The following is a 23,051-nucleotide window of genomic DNA, read 5'->3' as shown; positions in this document are numbered from 1 at the left end:
AACTTCTGATTATGAGAGGACTGAAGTAAGGACATTTTTCCCTTGTTCTGAATATGAATAAAAGTTCAGAAGGAGATGACAGTAAACTTAGATTTTTTTACTTCTTTTTTGCTTCAGCCATTTTCAAATAATCTTTTCAACTGTAGGATGGGAGTGTCAAGACTGTAGAGGAAGCATGCTTTTGTAGCTCCCCTGAAACATTCTATTAGCCATGAAAGTATTTCTTAAGTCATAGTGCAATCTTATCAAAACTGGTATAAGGAAAAAAATCCAACAGCTTGATTATATGAACATTAATCCATTTGCTAAAGTTTTGTATTTTATCCGACTTTTGCTATTTTAAAAAACGTTTCTGTTTGTAATGCTAAGGATCACAGTTCTTACTCAGTTCATATTGAATTGTTTTTTTGAATTGCGTTAAGACTGACAATATTTAGGCAATAAATCCACTCTCTTCGTTCTTTTTTTTTAATCCCAGAACTTCCTAATACAGAAACATGAGGAAGAAAGAATGCAGAGATCTCAACCCCACGTACACTTATTCCCATCTTGCTCTGAAAGCCGTGGGAGACCCTTGATCACCCAATTAGACCTCTATCAGATGCCTAGAAAATCACTTCTAGAATCATCATGCAGGAGATTGGTCAGCAGGTTTACCCTCAGAGCAATTCTTTGGATGCTCCATTATGTCCCCATGTGGAATTATTCATGGATGGATCTTTGCCCCTTTCCGGTCTCTCCAAGTGCATGTCCCAGAGCTGTTGAACATGCCTACGCATCAGAGGCATGTGTAGCTCTAGCGGTGTAGATAATGTTGTTCTCTCACAGTGATGTTCTCAATAGCTAGCCTGTTGGCATTTTGCTGTTTATATAGAGTACTGAGGAATTTTGAGGAAAAAATCAGCATGCTGCATAAATAACTACACAAACACTGCAAGCAGATGAGGGGAAAATAGTTTTGGGGGCTCTTTAACATGATTCTAGGACTGAGATGCTCAGCACAACACCAAAAATGTACTGCTTTGAAAAGGAAGACATTTAGACTTTTCAGAGAATTTCAGGTGACTGGAAAGAATGAATCCCCTAATTGCTTCAAAAAATGCATCCCTTTATTTCTCTGCATTGCATTTCTAAGAATTGTTTCAGCTAATGTCAAGCCTGTGAAGTTTCATTTGTAATGGATAGCATCAGTGACAAAATCATAAAATTATCATTGGTGCCATTTGGAAGAAATAAAAGCTTAGTGATTCCTGGCAATATGATATGCTACCAATGGAAGATTTACGCTTTGTGGCAAAATAGTGGCGTGCAGTGTAAAAGAACAAAGCAGCTAACTTCACCATCATGTTTTAAATGTCTGCTGTGATTCAGAATGGAAAGTACAAGTGAGTTAAATGAAAACAACCCTCCAAGGGAAGACTAGTATATGCGTAATGGAAACATTACAGCAAAAAGGAGAAAGAATGGTTTGTTGTAAATCTGAATGATTACAGAGAGATCTGTGGGCAAAACTTTGATAGAGTATTGAAAAATTAAATTGCAACAAAACCAAGTAAGCTCTGATGCTGTTTTATGAGATAGCTTTCTACCATGTATTTTTAGGAAAAGTATCTTTATTCTGGGACAAATGAACATAGAGAGAGCAAAATGTGGGGACACATGCTGTTAGTCTTAACTTTTGGTTGAAAGCTTCAAAACAATGACTGGCACTCATGAGGAACACCAATTATAAAAATTTTGTTTGTTTGTTTTTAAGGGTGATGGGGAGCTGAAAGCTGACAAATTGGTAGCAGATCACAGCTTTTACCAAAAAGAAGACAAGAAAAATTTCCAACAGTTCATCAATCAGTTAGGCTTTTAGGATAGATAATGACTGTGGTTATGTGGAAAAAAAGCTGGCCTATTTCTTTATCTTCCAGAGACACACCCATAACGCTGAATGATAGAAACTCAGCCTGGTACCATCCCAGTATTTATTCCTTTGTAATGTCAGTGGATTTTTCATGTTGTTTTTCTGGAATGCCTGGAAGATGACAACAGATGTATGAGTGGGGACAAAAGCAAAAATAAAATCAGGCTCTCTTTACAAGAGATTATTCAATTACATGGGACAACATTTCCATCTGAGCCATGAGTAGTTCTCACAGTTTCTAGCACCACAGAACTATGCTACTGGGAAGAGTTTTCTGCTGACACGCTTTGGCAGTGGAACAGCTAATGAAGTGATTTGTTGGTCACCATTACATATAATACACATGCACACATATATAGATAACTACAGTCTGTGCACATGCACATATATCTATATATAAATTTATATTCACTGTTTGTTCATAAAATATGTAAGAAAGTGTCTCAGTTCACCCCACTTGAAATATTTAAATTAATAAGCCAGCTTCTGTAAGATGCCGAGTATGCCTTAACATATTGCATACTGCCCTCACAGTCACCTAGCAGGACATAAGTATTAGAAACAATCCCCAAACTCTGGATGACATACATGTTACAAAGTTGCACTGGAGACTGAATTCCACTTTCAAAAGTGAAAACCAACAAATTTTCTTCTCCTATAAGCCTAAAATATTCTTAAAAATGTGACTTTGTCTCTAAAATCATTTCAGTGATTTAAGAATGTGACTTTCCAGATTTTACAGCCCCGAGCCCATTATTTACTGAAATTTTTTTGTCTGAAAGAGAAACAGTATTTCACTGTGCTTCCATTGTGCGAATATTCACAAAAGAAAAGCTTTCGATAGTTGTGCTCGATGGCATACTTTCCCCTTTCCCACTTAAATTGACTAGCAGACAGATATAAATCCAACTTCAAAAAGTTTGGTGTTACAGCTTGGGTGGGTTAGATGGATAACTAATGCTTATCCATATGTCCTGAGTATGCAAGCTTTGGCTCAAAATCTCATGAGGACAGTTCTCCTGCTTCCAGTTGGGCTGGATTTACTAGCTTATTTTTTTCTTCCAGAAACACACCCTTGATGTCGACTGCCAGAAGCTACATCTGGTACTATCCTACATTTTGAATGTATTGCTTTAAAATTAGAGGAGGGAAATAGCCAAATATTTTAGAAGTTGTTAAATGGTTTTATTCTAGAAATGGGCATGCCCATGCATACCATGCAATGTATACAAAATGCACATATCATTTACCTAGTAAAATACTACTACACAGCCCCCAAACCTGTCATCTCTTTGCCTGACACATCAAAACCAGCAATGAAGTATTTTCTTCTCTTTAAGATGATGATTAAAAATTTCCTTGTAAACTTCACAGACATTTCCATGGAAAAGATAGTGAAATAATGAAATCACATGTGGTTTGAGGATGATTTAAGGGATGCTTCTTGAGATTTCTGCTTTTTTCAATATTGCCCTGCGAAAATACATTTCAAACAATTCAATCAATTGCAGCAGTTTTCTGCTCAAATTTAGCTATTCTTGTAGAAGGTGAGGAAGAGGCCTAGATGGGCAAGTTTCTATGGCCCATCATAGTAGTATGGGCTTTAATCTGATGGCCAACAGTTCTCAAAATTCCGGGCTTATATTTCTGCTGGCCAGGGAGAGAACTTGGGTAAGAAAAGCAAGAACCTTTACCAATTTGCAATGTATTCAGAAGAAATACTATGGGATTGGTGCCTTACCTAGGGAGGCAGGTGAAGGGCAGAAGGAGGTCAATTCATGCCTCAGAAAGTCAGAGGGTCTGTCCTGATGATCTCTGGCCAGTGCCAGAGAAAAAACATCTTGTGTTGTGGCTGGATACTGATCCACTGCAAAGCTCCTTGCTCCCACCATCGAAACAATAAGAAGAATAGGGACGCAAATAGAGAGGGAGTAAACACGATAAGTCAGTTCATCACCTTGGGTGGCCTTACACAGGAGCACAAATTAAAATACACAGCTGAAGCACCATTAGTCCTCTTGCTGACTCCACTCTTTCTGGCTTCACTATGCCCTCTCTTCACCAGAGCTGGGCACAACCTGATGAAATATGACATAAGCTGCTCAATTTAAGGCTCTCTCAACTGCTATTGAATATTTTCAAAACATTTGTATTAGAGAAGTAGCAAAAAAAAAAACAAAAAACACACACACACAAAAAAAAACAACCAACAAAGAACGAATGAATACAAAACACATACAGACCAACCCAAAGCCCAACTTTGTTTCCCAGATGGGTCCATGAGGTCAGTATTTTGCCAGCAGTACTGGACCCCAGGATGCACTGAGGTTAAAGTTTGCTGATGTCCACTCATCATTGGCAAGCCGTAAGTTCTTGTGGCTGCAGCTGCTTGAGTATGCAAATGGATGGTGACATCTTATGACCAAAATCTATCTCTTTGGGCACTGATATTACCCAAGGCAAAAGTTGATTACTTGCATATTTGATTGTGAAAACTCTTAAAGTCTTCTATTTCTTTTTGATACTGCAGTCAAAAAGTAATATGGATTTTGTTACATTCAACATCTGGTCCAAAAATGTGCATTTCCACTAAGAAAAACACAAACCAGAAAAGGCAAGCCAAAACAAACACACACAAAATGTTACTATTGTTTTTACATATTTTATCCAGATAGGATTTTTAATATGTACAGAAACTGTATCTGATGTTAAACAGTTGGGTCTAGATATGGAACTTGAAAAAACAAGTTTCTTTTCATGCATATCATTTTGTTTTATTTCAGTCTTTGCTAGGTTTTTCTACTTAACTGGCAGTGGAAAAGCCTCAAATTGCATTTTCAATGTATGATTTATATAGGTATAAAAATATGTGGAATAAGAAGTTTTAACATTATATTTCACAATTCATTTAGCAAAGTAGCAGCAGTTAGAAAATTGTATTTGGCAAGATCCTACTGGGGTGGGAGTGGGCTTGCATGTGGAAAATGGACGTAAAGAATGTTCCTACTATTAGACTAAGGCAGCACAGTCCAATGATGGGAATTTGCTTTGGGAAGTAGATCTTGCTGTAAACTATTTGAGATTAGATATGAGGCACTGACATATGACAAATGAAACTGCTGAATGAGTGGGTCATATGAGCTAATGATTTTCAATCTTTAATCAGGCACCTACCTTGGCATCATGTATCAGATCTGAGTGAATAAGTACCTTCAGGGCTCAGGGTCAGAGCTCTGATGGGAATTTTGCTGAGAAAAACTAGGCTGGAGGGACATACAGGAAGAAAACACTGCCCACTCTTCTATCACAGTGCTGTGAGGACCAAATTCTACCACCTTTGTCAGGTCCAATGGCACCTTGAGAGTGAGAAGCTGTTGAAATCCCAGCAATAAAGGTGCAGCTTTCCATCTAAATGGCAAGGAGCAAAGTAGCAGCAGCAGGGCCTTCTCAAGGATTTCCTTATAGTACCCCATGGGGCCTTATGGCCACACCTCAGGAAAAGCCCGAGTGTGCTGGCTTGCTAGCAAAGAGGAACGCTCAGCAGCATCTGTGTGGAAAAAAAGTCTTACTTCAAATCTGCTAAGTTTGGGCCATACATTCCCTGAACTCCAAGTTTTTGGGCATGATTTTATATCCACAGCTGACTGTGGGCACACAAATTATAGCATTCAGGAATTTAACTACCTGATGATTGGGCCTGCGCTTAGTGTTGTAACCCCAAGCATTCCACATTCATGAGAAAAGTCCCCCCCCAAATTAAAAAAACCCTGAAAGATTGGCTTCAGGATCATGAATTAATACATTTTGAAACTTCTGGGTTTTTTTGAGTTTGCAGGGCTTGCATTTTCTGGTTCTTTCACAATCATAAAAATCAAGAATTTTCAAAAAATAACTACAGTGGAATCTGATTTCTGTACAACTCAAAATGACCTTCAGAAAGACAGAAAAAAAAATAAAAACTTAGGATAGAGTTGCTGCAGATTGTACTACAGAGTGTGTCAGGCAGTGTTGTATATAAAGACAGTGTCTCAACAAAATACACACAGGTACACATAGTAAACAGGCATGCACATATGCATAAATATACATCTACATAGCACCTAGTGCACCAGAATGGGTAATATCTTTGTTTTTAAGAAACAGTGACACTCTGTTGTAGGAGGGAAGCATGTCAGTGAGAGAGATCAAGGCTCCTCAAAGCAGTGTACGGAGTGCTGAGGCCCACAGAATCAGAAGCCTCACAAGCTTTGCCTCCTTCTCCCTTCTGGGCAAGTTACCGACTTTGCCTTTCCAAACTAAAAACCAGACATCACACACACACACATGCAAAGCCTCATAAAATGCATACAAAAACACAAGCCTGCCCTTCACCAAGAACTTAGGGAGAAGAGGAACACAAATCACGTGTGGTGGATCTGCTGCTTTCTTGGAAGTTTTTACATCCTGTAGTGCTCTATGGTGATGGTGTAGAGAAAGTTGCTTCCATTCACCTTCTGTTACAAATTTTTCTGCAGTATTTGTGGCTGCAACTGTATGTAGACCAGTAGTTGGAAGAGGGAGTTATAGAATCAGGCTGGTTTAAAAGAATGTATTTCAGCACTATCAGTGAAACATATAAGCAATAATAATAATAATAAAGTAAATATAAACATCACGGGCAGCTAAGTTTTAGATCACATCCTCCTACATGTGCACAAAGTAGATTCAGAGGAGCCCTGGTGGACCCTGGAATATTTGATACGGCACCCTTCTATTTCCTGCTACTGAAATGATGCTGCCATGGCAGAAGGTGACAGTCTTTCTGGCTGGGAAGACAGGAAGGTCATGCAGTTCATCAGAGACCAACTAATGTCCATTGAAAGCAGTTCATCATATCCTTGCTGATTTTCCTTTTAGAGTATTGAAACTGTAGGATCTTCTTCCCTAAGCCTGTAATCCTTGTTGGAAGTCAGATTTTTTGCCTTGGAGCACTGAAGAACTGGCTGGACTATGGCCTAGGAAAGCCCATGGTTCCAGAAAGTCTAAGGTATTTTTGACTAGGATGCTGAGCTATCTTGTACTTCCTACTGTATGTTGGCAAGGCAGAATTAAAACTAAATATTCTCTTTAATATTGAAACCTCAGAAATTTGGGAAAAATACAAAACATACAATTTAACTGAAGCTCAAACAACTCAGGAGGGTGCCCTCTATTTGCAGGGATAACCAGACCTGCACAGCTTTTATTTTAAGGCCAGTTTCTTAAGCAGTAAGCATTTTTTACTTCCCTTCTACTTCATTATGCCATTGTACTCCGATTTCGGCCCTTTTATCCTTTGCCCTTTTCAGTCATGTTCTGGGATCTGCAATGAAACCACTACAGGAGATGGTCTGTAGCATCAGTAATGCATCAAGACAAGCTCAGTAGCTCATATTTCTTTGTTAGGATCCCAATGCAAAGGGGAAAGATCAGCTTGCTTTCTAGGCTCTGATTTTCATAAGCTAATGGTGCCTGTGGGTGCAGTCGTGGTCATGCTTAAGTGGCAGCACAAGGGCAGGAAAACAGAGAGGTGCTTTCCTGAAGCCTGTCTCCCCTCCAGGCACAAAAGAGGCAGGAGGGCATCTGTATCTCTTCTAGGGCACATCTGATACTGGGTCAGCCTCTTCCAGGGGCTGGTGGCAACATCTTCACTGAGCCCAGAATACACATCCATGATGAGAGGGAAGTATTCTTAGGCATTACACAGCAATAGCAATAATAACTACTCTTGCTTCTCTTTGGCTCACAGCTCAGTGGGGCCTCTGATGTTGCACAACAATTGCCCTGGGGCAAAAAATATTCTCATGGATGAACATTTTTGTGATATGTGTACTGCAAGAAGTGCTGCTTTTAAAGTTGATAGGTACGATAGTACGCTCTGTGGGTTGAATTGTTAATATGTATGCTGCTGTTGCCATTGATGTAGGCAAAATTTTTAATTATGCAGTGAACATGAATGCCTATTCACCCACATAGTATATACTGTTCTGCAAATATTAAACCTGTTCTGCAAAGTTTAAATATTATTTGAACATTACTTAAAGTGATTAAGGTGAAATATTCTGAATCTTAAACCACTTTTGAAAAATGTTTTTCTTCTGCTTTCAAAATGAAGATGATCTGAAAAAATTTCTTAAGTCTGGAGTCTTACTTTGTCTCTAAAAACATTTTCTGAAATTTAAGTAAATAATTTCCAATATTTGGAAACAGAACACAAATATTTTGTAATAAAATGACAAAACGCTCTGTATCTGATGAAGTGGCACATAAAACAAAATGCTGCTGTAAGGCAAGAAGATTCATAAATATACACTGAAAATTTCAACTCACATTAATGAATTTTAACATGAACTAAACAGATTGAGTCTTACGTGACCTTGCGATGTAATGTTCCCATGGTAACAATATTCTAATATCTGTGCATGTAGGTGCTTGAAGAGAGAATGAAACTGGAGTGCAAGTGTCACGGAGTTTCAGGTTCCTGTACAACCAAGACCTGCTGGACCACACTTCCTAAATTCAGAGAGATCGGATATATTTTGAAAGAGAAATACAATGCTGCAGTGCAGGTGGAGGTGGTACGAGCCAGTAGGCTAAGACAGCCAACTTTCCTGAAGATCAAGCAGATCAAGAGTTACCAGAAACCAATGGAAACAGATTTAGTGTACATTGAAAAGTCACCAAACTACTGTGAGGAAGATGCTTCCACGGGAAGTGTTGGCACCCAGGGACGACTCTGTAACCGTACCTCTCCCAGTGCGGATGGGTGTGACATGATGTGCTGCGGAAGAGGTTACAACACACATCAGTACACCAAGGTGTGGCAGTGCAACTGCAAATTCCACTGGTGCTGTTTTGTGAAGTGCAACACTTGCAGCGAGCGGACAGAGGTGTTCACCTGCAAATAACAGCATCGTGCACAAATGAATAGAGCAAATTGGCATGAGTGAAGACAGTGGAGGACAGCAAACGACAACAGCATCATTTTGCACATCTAATCTTCTTTGGGAAAAAAAATACACCAATACATAAACCAATCCCTCCCCACCACTTACACCTCTACAGATGGTGCATTTTGACTGGCTGACTGTTGTGACTGCTTTGGAGAAAAGGACAACAGGATTAAGATGATGTTGACAACTACATGAAACTTTTTTTCTCTCTCTCTTTTTTTTTCTTTTAGCTATCTGGGTGTTGTTGAGTTCTCCTACTAAGTGTTATACATATCAGAGAAGCTGACGGCATTGCAGCTCCCACAAAATTTAAAGAAAAAGACACTCTCTCGGATTTTACAACAGAAACACCAAGCTCTGTGCAAATAAAGACTTTTTTTTTTAAGAAACAAATTCTTCACTCACTAGAACAAAGCAGTCTTGCTGCAAAACCCTAAATTTATAAGAAAGCAGGTAGAGAGAAAACCACAACTGGTGGGGAGATAAAACCTGTGGCAGAAATACTCCACTATCAGCTTGAAAAAATAAAGTTCACAAAATTACATCAGCTGCCAGTGACACTGGAACTCTTTGAAAGAACATTAAAAATAATTATTTATGTTTTTAATAGCATCAAAAAATTCTAAGCACTAACGGGTAGTTATGTCTTAACTCTGTATTAAATGTAAACTTATTGGACCTCTGACTTTATGATTTTTGTATTTGGTTCTCCCTAAGTTCTTCAATGCTACTGATCTGTTGTCACTCCACTAGTAGAGAGTTCGAATTCTGTAGGCCTTAAGCAATGACCAGAACTGAACAAAAGATCACATGAAGCTGTGGTTACAAATGCTTGATGAAGACTTTCTCTTTTGCCTCCTGACTATGAGTGACTCTTTTAGATTCAGACTTCAGGCATGGAGCTCCCACCCTCAGCTCCCTGTAGGGAGTTGTGGGATACAAATATATGCTTCAACAAACATCAAAGGTTTTACTTTGCAGTCAAATGCACTGGCAGGATCTTCCAAGCATTACACTTTGCCTTTAATGGTTAAAACATAAGATTAGCGATAGTTATAAAAAAATTATCAGCTCAGTATCAGCTGAGAAGTTAAATATATGGTAGCTGAACACTATGTTGCTGCAGCCTGTGAGTCATGATAGCTTCGTGAGCATAAGAAAGCTAAAACATAGGTTAATTTGTGTCATCATTACTTTAAGGTTGGCAATCACGTACCCCTGGTCAATAATGTTAAGAAAGTAGAGGACTTTTTACAACAGTAGAAAGTATTCAATTTTAATTCGCACATCCTTTTCCTCTGAGAGATTTTTTAAGAAATCCTCTGATGTTTTACTACTGCAAAACCCAGTGATTTTAACACTAAGCCAGACACATCTATTACAGTACAGCCCATTTAATCATGCAATCATATGCTTGCAGCAGGAATCCCTGATTTTTAAAAAAGTTGGATTAAAAATTTACAAACATCTGCATATCTACATTTCTAGCTTTTGTTTCATCCTCTTACTTACCATGAGCAACTGGACAGCCATGGGGCCTCCCCACCCAAGGAGTACATGTCACCGCACATTGTGGTCTTGGGGCAAGGGGCTGGTGGAGCTGCTGTGCTGCTAGCTCCCATGCTGAGTATGTGGATGGTCCAGGATCACCTCCCAAATTTATGGGCTTGTGCTATCAAAAGCAACCAGCCACATGGGGACCTCGATTTGACTGGTCATGAAGACCTGCCTTTCTGACAGAGGCACTTACCCTCTGGAAATCAGACTCCTTTGATGAGTTCGCATGGGGCAACCCAAGCTCTAAGCACTCATGCTTTTTTTGTTGTTGCTGTTGGTTTCTAAATAACAACCACAGGTTCAAACTCAGCTGTGGCATACATGAGTGCAACTCCACGAAAGGAAGCTGGACCTCTCCCCAAATGCTAGGGTCACTCCATATAATTTAAAGTTCCTTTGATTCATGGGTATTGTTGTTGAATAATAGTGAAATAATGTACTTTCACTACATTCTTGACAGGAAGCAAATAAAGCTCCCAAGCACAGTAATGCACAGTCTTATGGTACTAGATACTGTAAATATATTAGAATAGTATTTGTTAAGTACAGTTGAAGAATCCAATTAAGTTATATTATTGTATATCATTTAAATGTCTATAGAGTATTTTAAATTATTGTGAACTACACTGCATTAAGAAAAAAAATAGGTTATATATTATAACATCAACCACTCCGAAAAGTGGACCAAAGTGATGCTATCTTTTTTTTTAACACACCCCTATTTCAAACAGCTATCTCAGCTATTCACTGTTGTAACAATCCTACAACTGGATTATCTGTCTACAGTATCATGTTTCAGAGCATTCTGTAAAAGCTTTGCTCATGTAGGGGTGCAACATTCAGAAACGTACAGCTGTATGGCACAAAGCAGAGGCTGACCACAGAAGCGCATGAATTTTGAACTTTGTCCCAAGAAAAAGCAGTTTTGGTCAGAAAACACCATTATTACTACTGTACTGAAAAAGAAAGAAAAGAAAAAAAAAGACAAGTTTTTACAAATGTGTTTATGAACAGAAGTAGGTTACACAAAACTTTTTAAAAATGTAGTTTGATGTCAAAGAACTGTGACAATTGAGGTTTGAATGTGACCAGCAGCATAGTATGGTTTAACCATACATTACCCATGACAAAACTCAAAACACTGTATGTTATTAAAGAGTATAAGAACAAAGATCAATTTGTTTACTATGTTAATGTTTTACGGCAAGCAGAAAAAAAAAAAGATGATGTGTTTCCATTAAAACTTAATTTTTTCCCCTTCTAGACCTCTTTCTTTTTGTTCATTATTTACTTAGAAAAAAGAAAAGGCAGCAATACCTTAGGCAAGGGCTTCTCTGGATGAGAAATGGCATCCAGATTCCAAGTTCTAAGCAGGTTTTGTGTTTGTGAGAAATAACAGCGGACATTCGTGTTTGATATCAAAGTCAAAATCATCTACTTACACTGGTGGTACAATGAACTGGGAACTAGCACCAGCCTTGGTCTACCAGAGACTTCCATAGTCTCAAATGAGATGGAGAGAAATGCTCACTGATAGAGGCGTGGCTTCAGACTCCAAAACACTTATCTTCCATGAATCTCATGTTACAGATCAGTGAACAGAGAGGAAATGGAGGCATATAGGAGAGGCCTTAAGGCCTCTTGTGTGTGCATTTGCATGTACTCCAGCTCATTTAAGTAAGTTACAGACATTTGAAAACCTAGATTAACCAGGACCTAAAAGATTTTACAGCATTTGCTCTGGTCAGAATTTCAGCAACATCCTTGATACTGAGAATAGTGTATTTTTATAAGAAATCCAAAGAAAATGTAAAACCTTTTTTGTATTTGCCCCTCAGGGAAGATATCCAGCTATAGATAAAGGCATAGCCAAGTTCTACATGAACTCAGTCCAAAATAACTTCATTAAAATGTACTGATTTGTTCTGAGTTTACAGCAGTGTAAGTATGCACAGCATTTTATCCACAGGTGCCAAAGAAAACACTGCACCTTCTCTCTAATTACATCATGGGAAACTTGTTAATAAAGCTGCAGGAAGTTTTTATAGCAAATGACAATATTGCATTCATTTCTACAGTGACATCTGGAAAGTAGATGAAACTCATAGAAAGGTTGGCAACTCTTTTAACAAAATTCAAGCATGCTGCAGATAGGTCACTTGAAGTTTCAAACACATATTTCCATGGACTCCTTTCTTTAAGATTAAAAATCAAAAGTGATATTAAATGTAACAAAACAAGACCTTCCCTTACAGAAATTTACCCATATAAGTAACACACACTTTGCTACTGATAGCTCTCTTGGCATTCAACAGAAAAAGTTTTCGATAAAGCTGGAGATAATTTGCATTCACAGCAATTGTCATAACTGACTGGAATAACTGCACATTTCCTTTCTGATCACCGGGACCTTTTGTTGCAATGACAGTTCCCACAGTGAAGGCAGTACAGTAAATACTACAGTAAAGACCCAGCATTCTTCTCCCAGAGTGACAGCCACAATAGGACACAAATATACACAAATAAATCTTCATCCAAAAAGTGTCAAAGTGGAAAGGCAGAGAAGTTTGCAAGTAATTTCATTTTGTGAGACTGAGATTGTGAGAAACCTCCTGCATGCCAAACAAATCACATTGTGTGCTGAACTTCACACAATTTTTTTTCTCCTCAAATTCAAAGTCTGTCTCTGTATCTCTGCAAATTCAGGAAGATTTATTGGAGAACAAGTGCATACAAAGGCTGGCAAGTATTTTTCTTTGGGTTTCAGCTGCTACCAGGAAATTGTTGTGGATCATTACTTGAGAGGGGAGACACAATTGCAAATTTTAAATTTGCATCTCATTTTTAAAACAAAGATCTGTTTTCTCTCCCTGCCAATTCCTTCAGTAGAGATATATGTGCTCTAGAAGATTTGTTTGGTGGAGAATAAAGATGGGAGTTTTCACATAATGAAAGGTTGTTGGTCATAGTGTGTTTCACAGAGCACTGAGGTAAAGTTAATGATACTGCTGTAAATGTAAAAAATTACATGAGTTGTTTTTTACTGATAGCAATGTTTGGAGACCCAACTGCAATTCTATTTTATAGGATGGTCCTTTTCATAACTTGCTACTGTGGAAGACCCTGAAAATGGGAATAATAAAATTTATTTTGGTTTTGGGTCCTCCTTTCTGTTCCTCACTATAAACAGATCACATGATCAGTAAGAAAGCAGCTTTATGACATTTAAACTCATGCCTAGGTATGAAAAATGATTATCATACACGATTCGTGGGCGATCCCAAACAAATGTCACCACACTAGACACTGGAAATGTTTGTGTTGAAAGCTGGCCATGTAATTAGTCTCTGCCTTCCTCTGCCACACAATTTAGGGAAAAAGATCATTTTATGTCCAGTGAAGCTAAAAGGAATTCCCAAGGAGATGATTACAAGATTTTGATTTTATTGTTTAATTCCTGTTTCTGAGAGAGAAGAAGAGCATTACCTACATCACTGAGTAAAGGGAAACCTGAAGGCATTTTGAAGACTGTTCACACCACCCAACTTAAATGGAAGCCAAGTGGGCTGAATGCCCCTCAGAGCTCCTCTCATGAAGTCAGGGGTGTATTGGTTCAGCTGTCATCTCTGAAAAATCCCACAGAGACACGCCAGGTGATTTAGCCACTCAGACAAAACACCAAAAGTTGTGCCATGGGAATTAACTCCTATGAGCTATTTCCCCGCAGAAATAGTCTCTAGGAGTGTTGTAAAAACTATTCTATTGTCCAGTAATTTGATGAGGCAGTTTCTTACAACATGGTTAATTTATAATTTTGACTACCTCTTCAGATTTGTGCTGTGCAGAGAAATTAACTTAAGGGTTGAACATTTAATACCATTTTCCTACCTGTGAAGGATCCCCATAGGTATGCACTGCAGTGTTCCCCTAGTGGCGCTATGAGAGCCCATCTACGCTGCTATTCCTGAGCACTTCAGGCTATGCCAAAAGGCTCTTGTGGCAGCTGCATCCCGATTTCCTGCATGGGTTGCACCTTGCTGTAATAGCTGAATTCAGGCTACAGTTTAGGCTTGTTAAAAAGGCAGTTAAATTTAATAGCAATCTCTTTTTAACAGTGTCAGCCATCACACGGAATTCTTTCTGAAGCAAGTATGATATATTTTAAAGACAAAGGAATATATGCGTACTAGTACTTAGAAAGGATTAGTCCGCCCAGAGGGAGGAAAATATATCCCTTCCCCAAAACTGTATACTTCAAATATAAAGCCTAATATGCACACACATCATGCATGTATTTCTCTACACATACATACCAAACATATGTAAATACCTTAAAAATACAGAAATATATGTGTGTGCAATTGAAAAATACACAGAAGACATTCAGTGAAATTTCTGTAAAATCATTCCACATTTTGTCCCTTTTTAAGGAGACTGGATTTTGCACCCTCGTATTGAACTACAGAACTACAGATATTACACATTTCCTTGTAGATGTGCTGTGTCATCAGCATTATAATAATACCTGATAATGCTTATTTTATTTGTAGGTCTTTTGGTTTGAAGATCTCAATGAAAAAAACACACAAAAGAAAAAAAAATCCCTCATTTTGCAGTTGCAGAATGGGAGAAACCTCCCACTCCATTATCTATTCAGGAACAGAAGGCAGAGTAATTTAGCTCTAACTCATTTGCCAAAGGGTCCAGCAAAACTCAGTAGCTAGGGCTACAGCTTAGATGTCCTGGTTTTCTGTGGGGGCTCCAATTGCCAGCCCTACCTGATATGGTTACTGCAATGTACGAGACTATCAGCCGTGATGTACAGACATGTATTTATTGGCAAGCATATCACAGCTCTTCTTCCTTATCTCTCTCTTTAAAAGATAAGCTACTTAATATTTGCCCCGTTAACCTTTTGAGCAGATGCAGGCACTTTCAGTCAGAAAATCATCACCAGTTCGCTCTGTTAGTATATCTACAGTAATGAGTCAGATAAATGCTTTCTTTTTTTTTTTTAGACTGGAAGCAATGCAGCAGGACAGGTTTGTCCACCCACCACATTTTGTTCCAGCAGCTCTGGCACAGAGCTGAATCTGGGATCAAATAGTCATAGGAAGCCAACATGCAAAGCTTGAACAGTAGACTAAAGTAAATATATAATGTCGTGGGAAAAAGTCTCTTGTTTGTTAACATGAGGTGATACAGAATATCTGTTGCTTGGGACAGGCAACCCTAGAGCTGTTGGATTATGTTCAGCAATGCCGTTGTCTTTATCTCACTGCACAGGTTGCCTTCCTCCCTGTGCTTGGGGTGTGTGTGTTTGCGTGTGTGCAGGCAAGAGGACTGGGGAAGCATTTAACTGAAGTCAATGCATTAATAATTTTTTTTTAATTTCAAGAATGGGGAAAAATGAGGGAGGTGGGGGAGGTTAGTGGGAACTTAAATGAGAAGTAGCTGGAGATGGCTTGTAGCAACACAGTAAGAAAATATGCGCTTTGGAAGTTTCAGCTGGCTACCTAATGCAAACCACTCCTGAAGGAAGGAGAAAGAATGAGGAAGTTAGCTTGTGGTCAGCAGCTTCTCTGCCCATTATATCCAGATCATAATTATTTCAGGGCTACAGTTCAGTCAGCTTTTGACAAATGAATTACCAAGTGTTTTCTCCGCATGTTTTCTATTCAAGTGTGTTTAGTAATAAATACTTGGATCCAGTGGCATTTTCTTAGTCAAACACAGCCACTCCTTCCACAGCATTAATAATAGTTCTTATTCTTTCTATAAGCCTCAGAACAAGATTCTTTTATTCTGGTTGAAGTTCTCTTTACAGAAGTTGAGTATCTTGGACTTTCTCCATCCACGTTAACTTTGACAAATTATAGCCCTAGCAGTCTTCATCTCCAAACCCTCTGCAACAGTTCACACTGTATTAAAAAGTTTCCATGAAATAGAATTAATCCTCATGATATTCAATAAAATTATCAAAATCATTTTATAAATGGAAAAATTAATAGCAGAATGACACTGGCATCAGGTCAGAACACAAAATTTTCTTGCTCCTTTACACATACTCAGTTTCTGTCTTCTTCAGGTTTGTAAAATGACGTTTCCTGAGTACATGCAATGCTTCCATTAGTCTGGAGGGAAGTACAACCACTTTAGATGTCTGTAAATAACAACTTTCAGTCCCAAAGACCTGAAGGAGGAAGCAATGAGCCATAAACAATCTCTGGTAGTGCTACTGTATGATTTGCCTGTATTTGCAAACAATATTCAAATAAAAAGGCATGCAAGGAAAATGTATATTTTTAATCACTACATAATTTTTTAGTTATATTGCCTTTAAAAAAAGAGGGGCAGTACTCAACTTCATTCAGTCTAAATTTACAAGCAGATTAGGAGGTCATATGCCCCTTTTTGGTGATGGTAAATTAAGATTTAACATTAGATGCCCTTACTACTATTTGAACCCTTTTTATAGATTTGGTCTCTGTATGAGCAACTCAGTTATGTTCATATAAAATGCTTTGTGGAAATGCCAGCACTGACAATTTTTGTCTTCAGGTATTCCTCTTTTCTTTTTCTCCCCACCCCTATTTACTGACCAGCAGAGAGAACAAACAGAAATATTTTTTTTTTTTACAAACCAGACAAATGGATGCTTTTCCAAAGACCTCAGTTTGTTTTCCTTTAGTAGCAGTACCCTCTCTCTTTTTAAAACCTTTTGCATTCAAGAGATGCCTCTTTTCCCTAGATGGGTTCACTTGAGCTTCTTTCTCCACTTCAGCTTTTTAGTCAGTTATACTCTCTCACAAACTGATGCTTGTTCAAATGTCTCTACTCAAGCTGAGACACATCCAGAAAGTACTTGTAGAGGGTGTTGGCCACAGTCCTGAAAGCCTTTCTGCTGGCACTTCAGAGCTGTGAAGTGTTTGCCTACTCTATTATCTCCAGCCGAGTGAGGAGGGAACTGAGCTTCCACTCCAGCTGGGGAGGACTGCAAGGTAACCCACAACACTTTAAGGAGCAGTAAATTAAATCAGGTCCCTCTCAGCCTCTTGACCTGCAACTTGTCAAAGGTGGTAATCGTTACCAAATTCAGCTCCCACTCAATGGCCAATAGGGCTGGACTAGAGGATGTTGTGACCTAAATGAGTTGGTTTTCTAAGTCCTGCCTCAAAAAGGATCAAATTCTTCTAAGGCTCACTTCTGATTGCGAGTTATGAAGTCAGCAGGGTTGTGTACTTTCATCTGTCCTACAATATTTTCACAAACTTACCTTGGTGGGGGAAAAAATACCTTTGCATAAAAAAGATAAAATACCTTTGCATAAAAAAGAAAAAATACCTTTGCAAAACAAATTTGTTCTGTGAAAAAAGAGAGATTAATCAAGACCAAACTAAGATGGGGTTTGGGTAAGTCTCTCAAACTGTTTATGAAGATGGGAGACTAGCAGTTGAGAAAACCTTTTAGATTGGCTTTGTATATTTCTTCATTTTTATTTCTTTTTAATTAATTATTTTTATATGCTTAAGCTAAAAGCTCAAAAAGGGGAGAAAAAAAAGATACAAAAAGGTTTTATAATTATCAGAATGAAATACACAGACAGGTCCAAACCAGACCCTACCTTAGATCCAAGAAAACCCAGAAATTTTTGTGCTTACTTGGAAAGAAAACACTTTGCAGGATTTCTTTTTGTGTGTATGTGTGTGCACGATGGGAAAATGATTTCATTCATAGTTTAAAGAAAATGTTATCTATTTGAACATTTTTGTGACAAACAAGAAAACAGATAATATTTAAATAATGGAAGCCTAATATTTAAATGAGTCTCATCTGCCATATTTTCCTAAAATAAGCACAAGTGATAAAATATGAGCTTACTGGCGAAGACTTGAGCTCTCACTTATGAAGTATGATCCACTGACAAGGTACTTTTCCCTCCTCCTGCGTTCAGGAAACCCTGGAAAAGCTCGATCCCAGTCTGGTGCAGCAGGTGACCAAGGAAACCAGGGAGCACATGCCCTGTGCGGCAGTCCACAGGCTGCCATGATTTAACATCACCACAGCTGCCTGTGAGAGACAAAAAACAGATATGTCAATAGCTATATCATAACCAACTGATGGTGAGAGTTGTTTCCAGTAATGTCTAGGGCTTGGCTAAAAAAGCTTGGCTGCTCCTCACCACTGGGCATTGTCTACGCCCGCAACCTTTGTGGGAGAATGGGACAGAACGTGTCTACAGGGCTTGGTTTGTGGAACTGAGGGTGAACTAATGGAAAAGCAGTGTGCCAGTGTCAAAGCAACAATTTCTGTTCATGGTGGCACTATCTCATGAGAACACCTGGTGGCAGGCAATGGAGAAATAATTTGAGAGGGATGACGTGCAGCTGGTTCCCAAGCACAGAGCTCTTCCCCAGCAGTGCTTCAGTCTTGTTGCAATGCTAGCAGCTCCCTGCTGAATCCTTGATATTTTGCCTCTTTTAATTTGGGCAGCATTGGGTCATATCTTTTTTCTTGGTGCTTATCCAAAAGCTGGCTGAGAGTATCTTTCTTTTCAAGATCAGTGACAAACAAATGCTGAACACATTGCGAGGAAGATGTGCTGTCAGACACCTACAGTACAGGCTACAGAGTTGTGCCAAGCAAGGCCAACAAACACACACTTCCATCTAATGGATTTCCTCATATCCTTTTGGCATCAATGCACTGGGGAAACCCATCCTTCCTAGGAGCCAGGGTTTTTCTGCCCTTGGAAGGAACTGAGGGGCTGAGAGGCAGCAGTCACCCCTCTTGCAGCTCATGCAGAAGAGATTGTGTTTGCATACTTGGGGCACAAATAAAGGCAAAATTTTCCAAACTATTTTAATGTAAATACAGGGGCGTCTATGGCTATACTAGCATGGCAGTTTGACTGGGATGATTGCCAAGGAACAAATTTAATGCACTGTATTTCATTTGCTCCTGACAATGGATAAATGGCACTCTCTTTCTGCTTAAATGGCATGCCCACTGCTGTCTACGTGTCTGCCCACAGGTGTTATGCAGCATGAACACTTACATTTGTTAACATAAATTTGTTCACTTGTGTTTGCTTCCCTCTTCTAGCGTGGCTGCTAAGTCAATCAAACTGACAAAAATAAACAAGTACAAACACTTCTTGCAAAGTGTGGTGGCAGCAATTAAAGCATACCGAGGTAGGGTGCAGGGTTTTAATCATGTCACCACTTGGCCAAAGAGCTGGAGAAGTGAGTTGTGCTTCCTCAGCCATGCAGGAGGAAGGAGGAGTAATTTCCTCAATGTCCCTAGCAGAGACATGAATCCATGGATTTTGTTTAGAGCTATGTCCTCATCCATGCATTTCTACCTACTGATGGATCTTCATATCTCAGAATCTGCCTCCAATACAAGTACTCCTGCAATCATATTAAATATTAGTGATAGTCGCTTTTTTGTAATGACAGTTGTTTTTGACAAGCTAACTAGCTTTTCTTCAAGTGTGTTTATTACCTTATTTAAGGAAATAGTGACAGTTTTGTGTTGTTTTTTGCAGTATTCATGAAACATCAGTGCCAAAAGAAAGCAGATATTTTGCTGTTACACAATAACAGGGAAAATATGTAATTTTAAAGCTTTGAACTGAGATCTTTTTTATAAGATGAGGATGCACAGAAACAGTTTGCCAAATTGTAACTTGAAAGTTTTGTATCTAATGGGATCAAACACAAGGATAGTAATGATGATGGGTAGGAAAAATGTATCAATTCAGTATTTTATTTTTTAGTTATTAATAGAATGTAAATGTGGGGTGTGAGGGTGGGGAAGAAAACCATCATATGGTGCTCCCAGAATTTCCAGCTTTCCATTTGCTTTTCTGTTGCTGTGAAATAGCTGGAAGTACATCCCAGATATTAGCATACAAATAGTTACACTGAATTGTTTATAAACATAAAGCATTATTTATAGCTCTTTCACACACACATCACCATGGAAACAAAGCAATTGTCGTACTATTAGGATGCAATTTCCCAGCACAGCAAGGGAGAATGGCAATTTATCTGCATCTGGGTGGTTTCACATTACTGTTTGTGGTCACACATCTCCCCTCCATAGCATCTCTTGGATGTGAAATTAGTTTTGATTACTGAAGAAAAGATTAGATCAGTATAAGGCAGACAATTTGAAACAGCAGAGCACATGCAAAAACACTGCAATTACTGCACAGGAGTGACATGAGCTATTCAGCAGTGCTGATTCAAAGGCAAAATGAGGAATTTTGAACCCACTGCAGGTCACTGCAGGCCAGAGTTTTCCATCTTGCTGTTGCTGATGGTCAATGCTCGTTGCCATCTGCTTGCTGGCTGGCAGCCTAAATGAAGCAGTATTGATTATAGATTGCAAATCTAAAAAATTAGCAGTCAGAGGCATCCTTACTTATAATTGCCCCAGTAAGGTTGAGGATTGAATGGATGAGAAATCCTATCCCTCCTTAAATAAGATAGAGTATACATAATACCAAAATTTAAGGCTAAACAAACATCTATCAAAAGAATATAGTGGCAGAGATTCTAAAGGATATATATGCCCATGTATACAGATAGGCCTACTAGTGTTGTTTTGTGTGTGTGCATGTGTGTGTGTATGTTTAAAATATAGCTTAGAATGTAAGGCATTAAGATCACTGCCTTCCACCTGGCACTTGAAATGAAGATTATGATACAAAAAACCATATTCATCATCCTAACAGTGTAAATGACAAGATCATCACACCATGGCAATAACAACTTCCTACTTGGTCATCCCTGTGTAACAGGGGCCCTCCAAGTGAGTTAACATATAATGGATGATAATTCATCGCAACAGCATACAGGGCTGTTCTAATCCATGGCTTAAATTAATCATGTACTTTAAACACAACAAACAAACAAACAAATAAAGCTCTCAACCAAAACTGTCAGTCCTCTCAATCTAGATGTGCAAGAGTTGGCTGACAGCATTACAGAATCTCACACTGAAGCTAATTTTGCTGTACTACCGCTGGCAGCACTCCCTGACTCAGAGCTGCAAGGTCACTCTAGAAAGATTGCCTGTAGAAAGTCTCATTATTGCATGAATTCCGTTTATTCCCCAGATAGATTTGATATGAATTGACCTGTATTCTGTCTCATTAAAAAGTGCTCCTGAACTTAGAATGGGAGATTCCTTTGTCCAGTCTGTCCTAACACCAAAAACAGAACAACTCCTCTATCTCTGACACAGGCTCTCTTACAGAAGGGGAAAAAAGAATCTTCTCTCTCCTAGCAGATGTAAATGCTGCTAAGTACTTTGGGAGCCTCTAGGATAAAAACTGCTTGAGTAAACATAGGGTACAATTATCATCATCTGCCGTCTCTGCAAATCCATACATTTTATATTCCACTTGAAACAGGAAAAATAATCCTCAATGGGATGTCTTCCAGCGAACCAATTTAGCTAATGAGAGTGAATATCAATGACTGCTGGCTAATCAGAATGGTATTAGCATAAATTTTACTTAATGAGGATGTATTTGGCTGGTGCCAGGAGCAAAATGGTACTGAGCTAGAGTGTAAAATGCAAAGTTTGTGTAAGTCTCAACTGAAAAAAAAAAAAAAAAAAAACCAACCAAAAACAACAACAACAAAAGCTGCTAGCAGAGCAAATAAACAGGAATGTATCTGAAGTCATGGTTATACCAGCACTTTCTATGCAAGCCAGCATTTTCCCCTCACTTGAGGCTTTTCAAACTTTTTCATTACTACAGAATCTTATCAACCATTTAACTGTGATGAATGAAACACCCTGGGGAACAGCCTGACAAGAGATTCAATTGAACTCTTTTAACCTCATGTCGGTAGGTAGATCACCAAGGGCACTCGCTTTCTTTTTAATTTAAGGCATGTAATACATGCACAACCAAAGTATAATTTTTCCTTTGTGCATTGTGTAAGGCTCTGTTTTGAAAAATGCCCAAATACTGCTCTCAGCTTCAAAAGGAGCAATGTAACATTGCCCTCTATCTGCCTGTGAACAATCTTCGGCAAAAATTCCCTTCTGCTGCTGTTGTCTTGAAGGAGTTAACTTCTCGCCACATCCAAGTGCTGCTATGCACAGTGCAATTCTTTATATATGCTCATATTAGACAGTCTGAGAAGGCTCCATGAACAATTTGAAAGATTTTTGTCTGCAGCAACATAAAGGGGTTAGAGTTCAGTGCTCTCACAAAATATTTAATCTTGTGAAATGTTATTTGTAGTGTCATTCTTGTATATACCTGCTTTGAAATTCCTAACCCTAGATTCTTCTATGTAAAGGAATATAGGGCAGAAGTGTTCTTACCTTTGATATACTATAGGATCTAACAATATTTAACTGGTGAAGTCATTTTTGTTTCCAAACCTGTGTCTCAAATATGCTTGGGAACATGGAAACTCACAATGCCCTTATTCATTACATCAAAATGAGTTCCATGGTAACACATTGTGATGACAAAATACATAGATTGCAAGGTCACAAGTCACACTTAAGAACAGGAGGGGAGAAATTGTTAGTTTAATGAATAACATTAGACAATTCCAATAGGAATAAAAATAAAA

General features: G+C 38.6%; 1 protein-coding gene and 1 long non-coding RNA gene across 7 annotated transcripts in view; one reads left to right on the top strand and one right to left on the bottom strand.

The window, feature by feature from the left end:
• WNT7B (Wnt family member 7B) overlaps positions 1 to 11,611 on the top strand; it is a 98,264-nt gene extending 86,653 nt beyond the window's left edge. For all 6 annotated transcript variants that reach the window (XM_021393157.1, XM_021393166.1, XM_021393163.1 and 3 more), the window contains one exon: positions 8,359 to 11,611. In XM_021393157.1, coding sequence (XP_021248832.1) covers positions 8,359 to 8,838 — 480 coding nt within the window. In that variant the 3' untranslated portion in view covers positions 8,839 to 11,611. The remainder of the gene's footprint in view (positions 1 to 8,358) is intronic.
• Positions 11,858 to 23,033, bottom strand: LOC110397180. Its single transcript, XR_002437591.1, has 3 exons — positions 22,795 to 23,033; positions 18,322 to 18,510; positions 11,858 to 16,633 (listed from the first exon to the last, which is right to left on the bottom strand). It is a non-coding gene; the product is annotated as an uncharacterized LOC110397180 (long non-coding RNA).

Source organism: Numida meleagris, chromosome 1 (genome assembly GCF_002078875.1).
Source record: "Numida meleagris isolate 19003 breed g44 Domestic line chromosome 1, NumMel1.0, whole genome shotgun sequence".
In the NCBI taxonomy this organism is placed as follows: domain Eukaryota; kingdom Metazoa; phylum Chordata; class Aves; order Galliformes; family Numididae; genus Numida; species Numida meleagris.
Note: the sequence above shows the minus strand (reverse complement) of the source record. Positions and strands in the feature narration are given on the sequence as shown.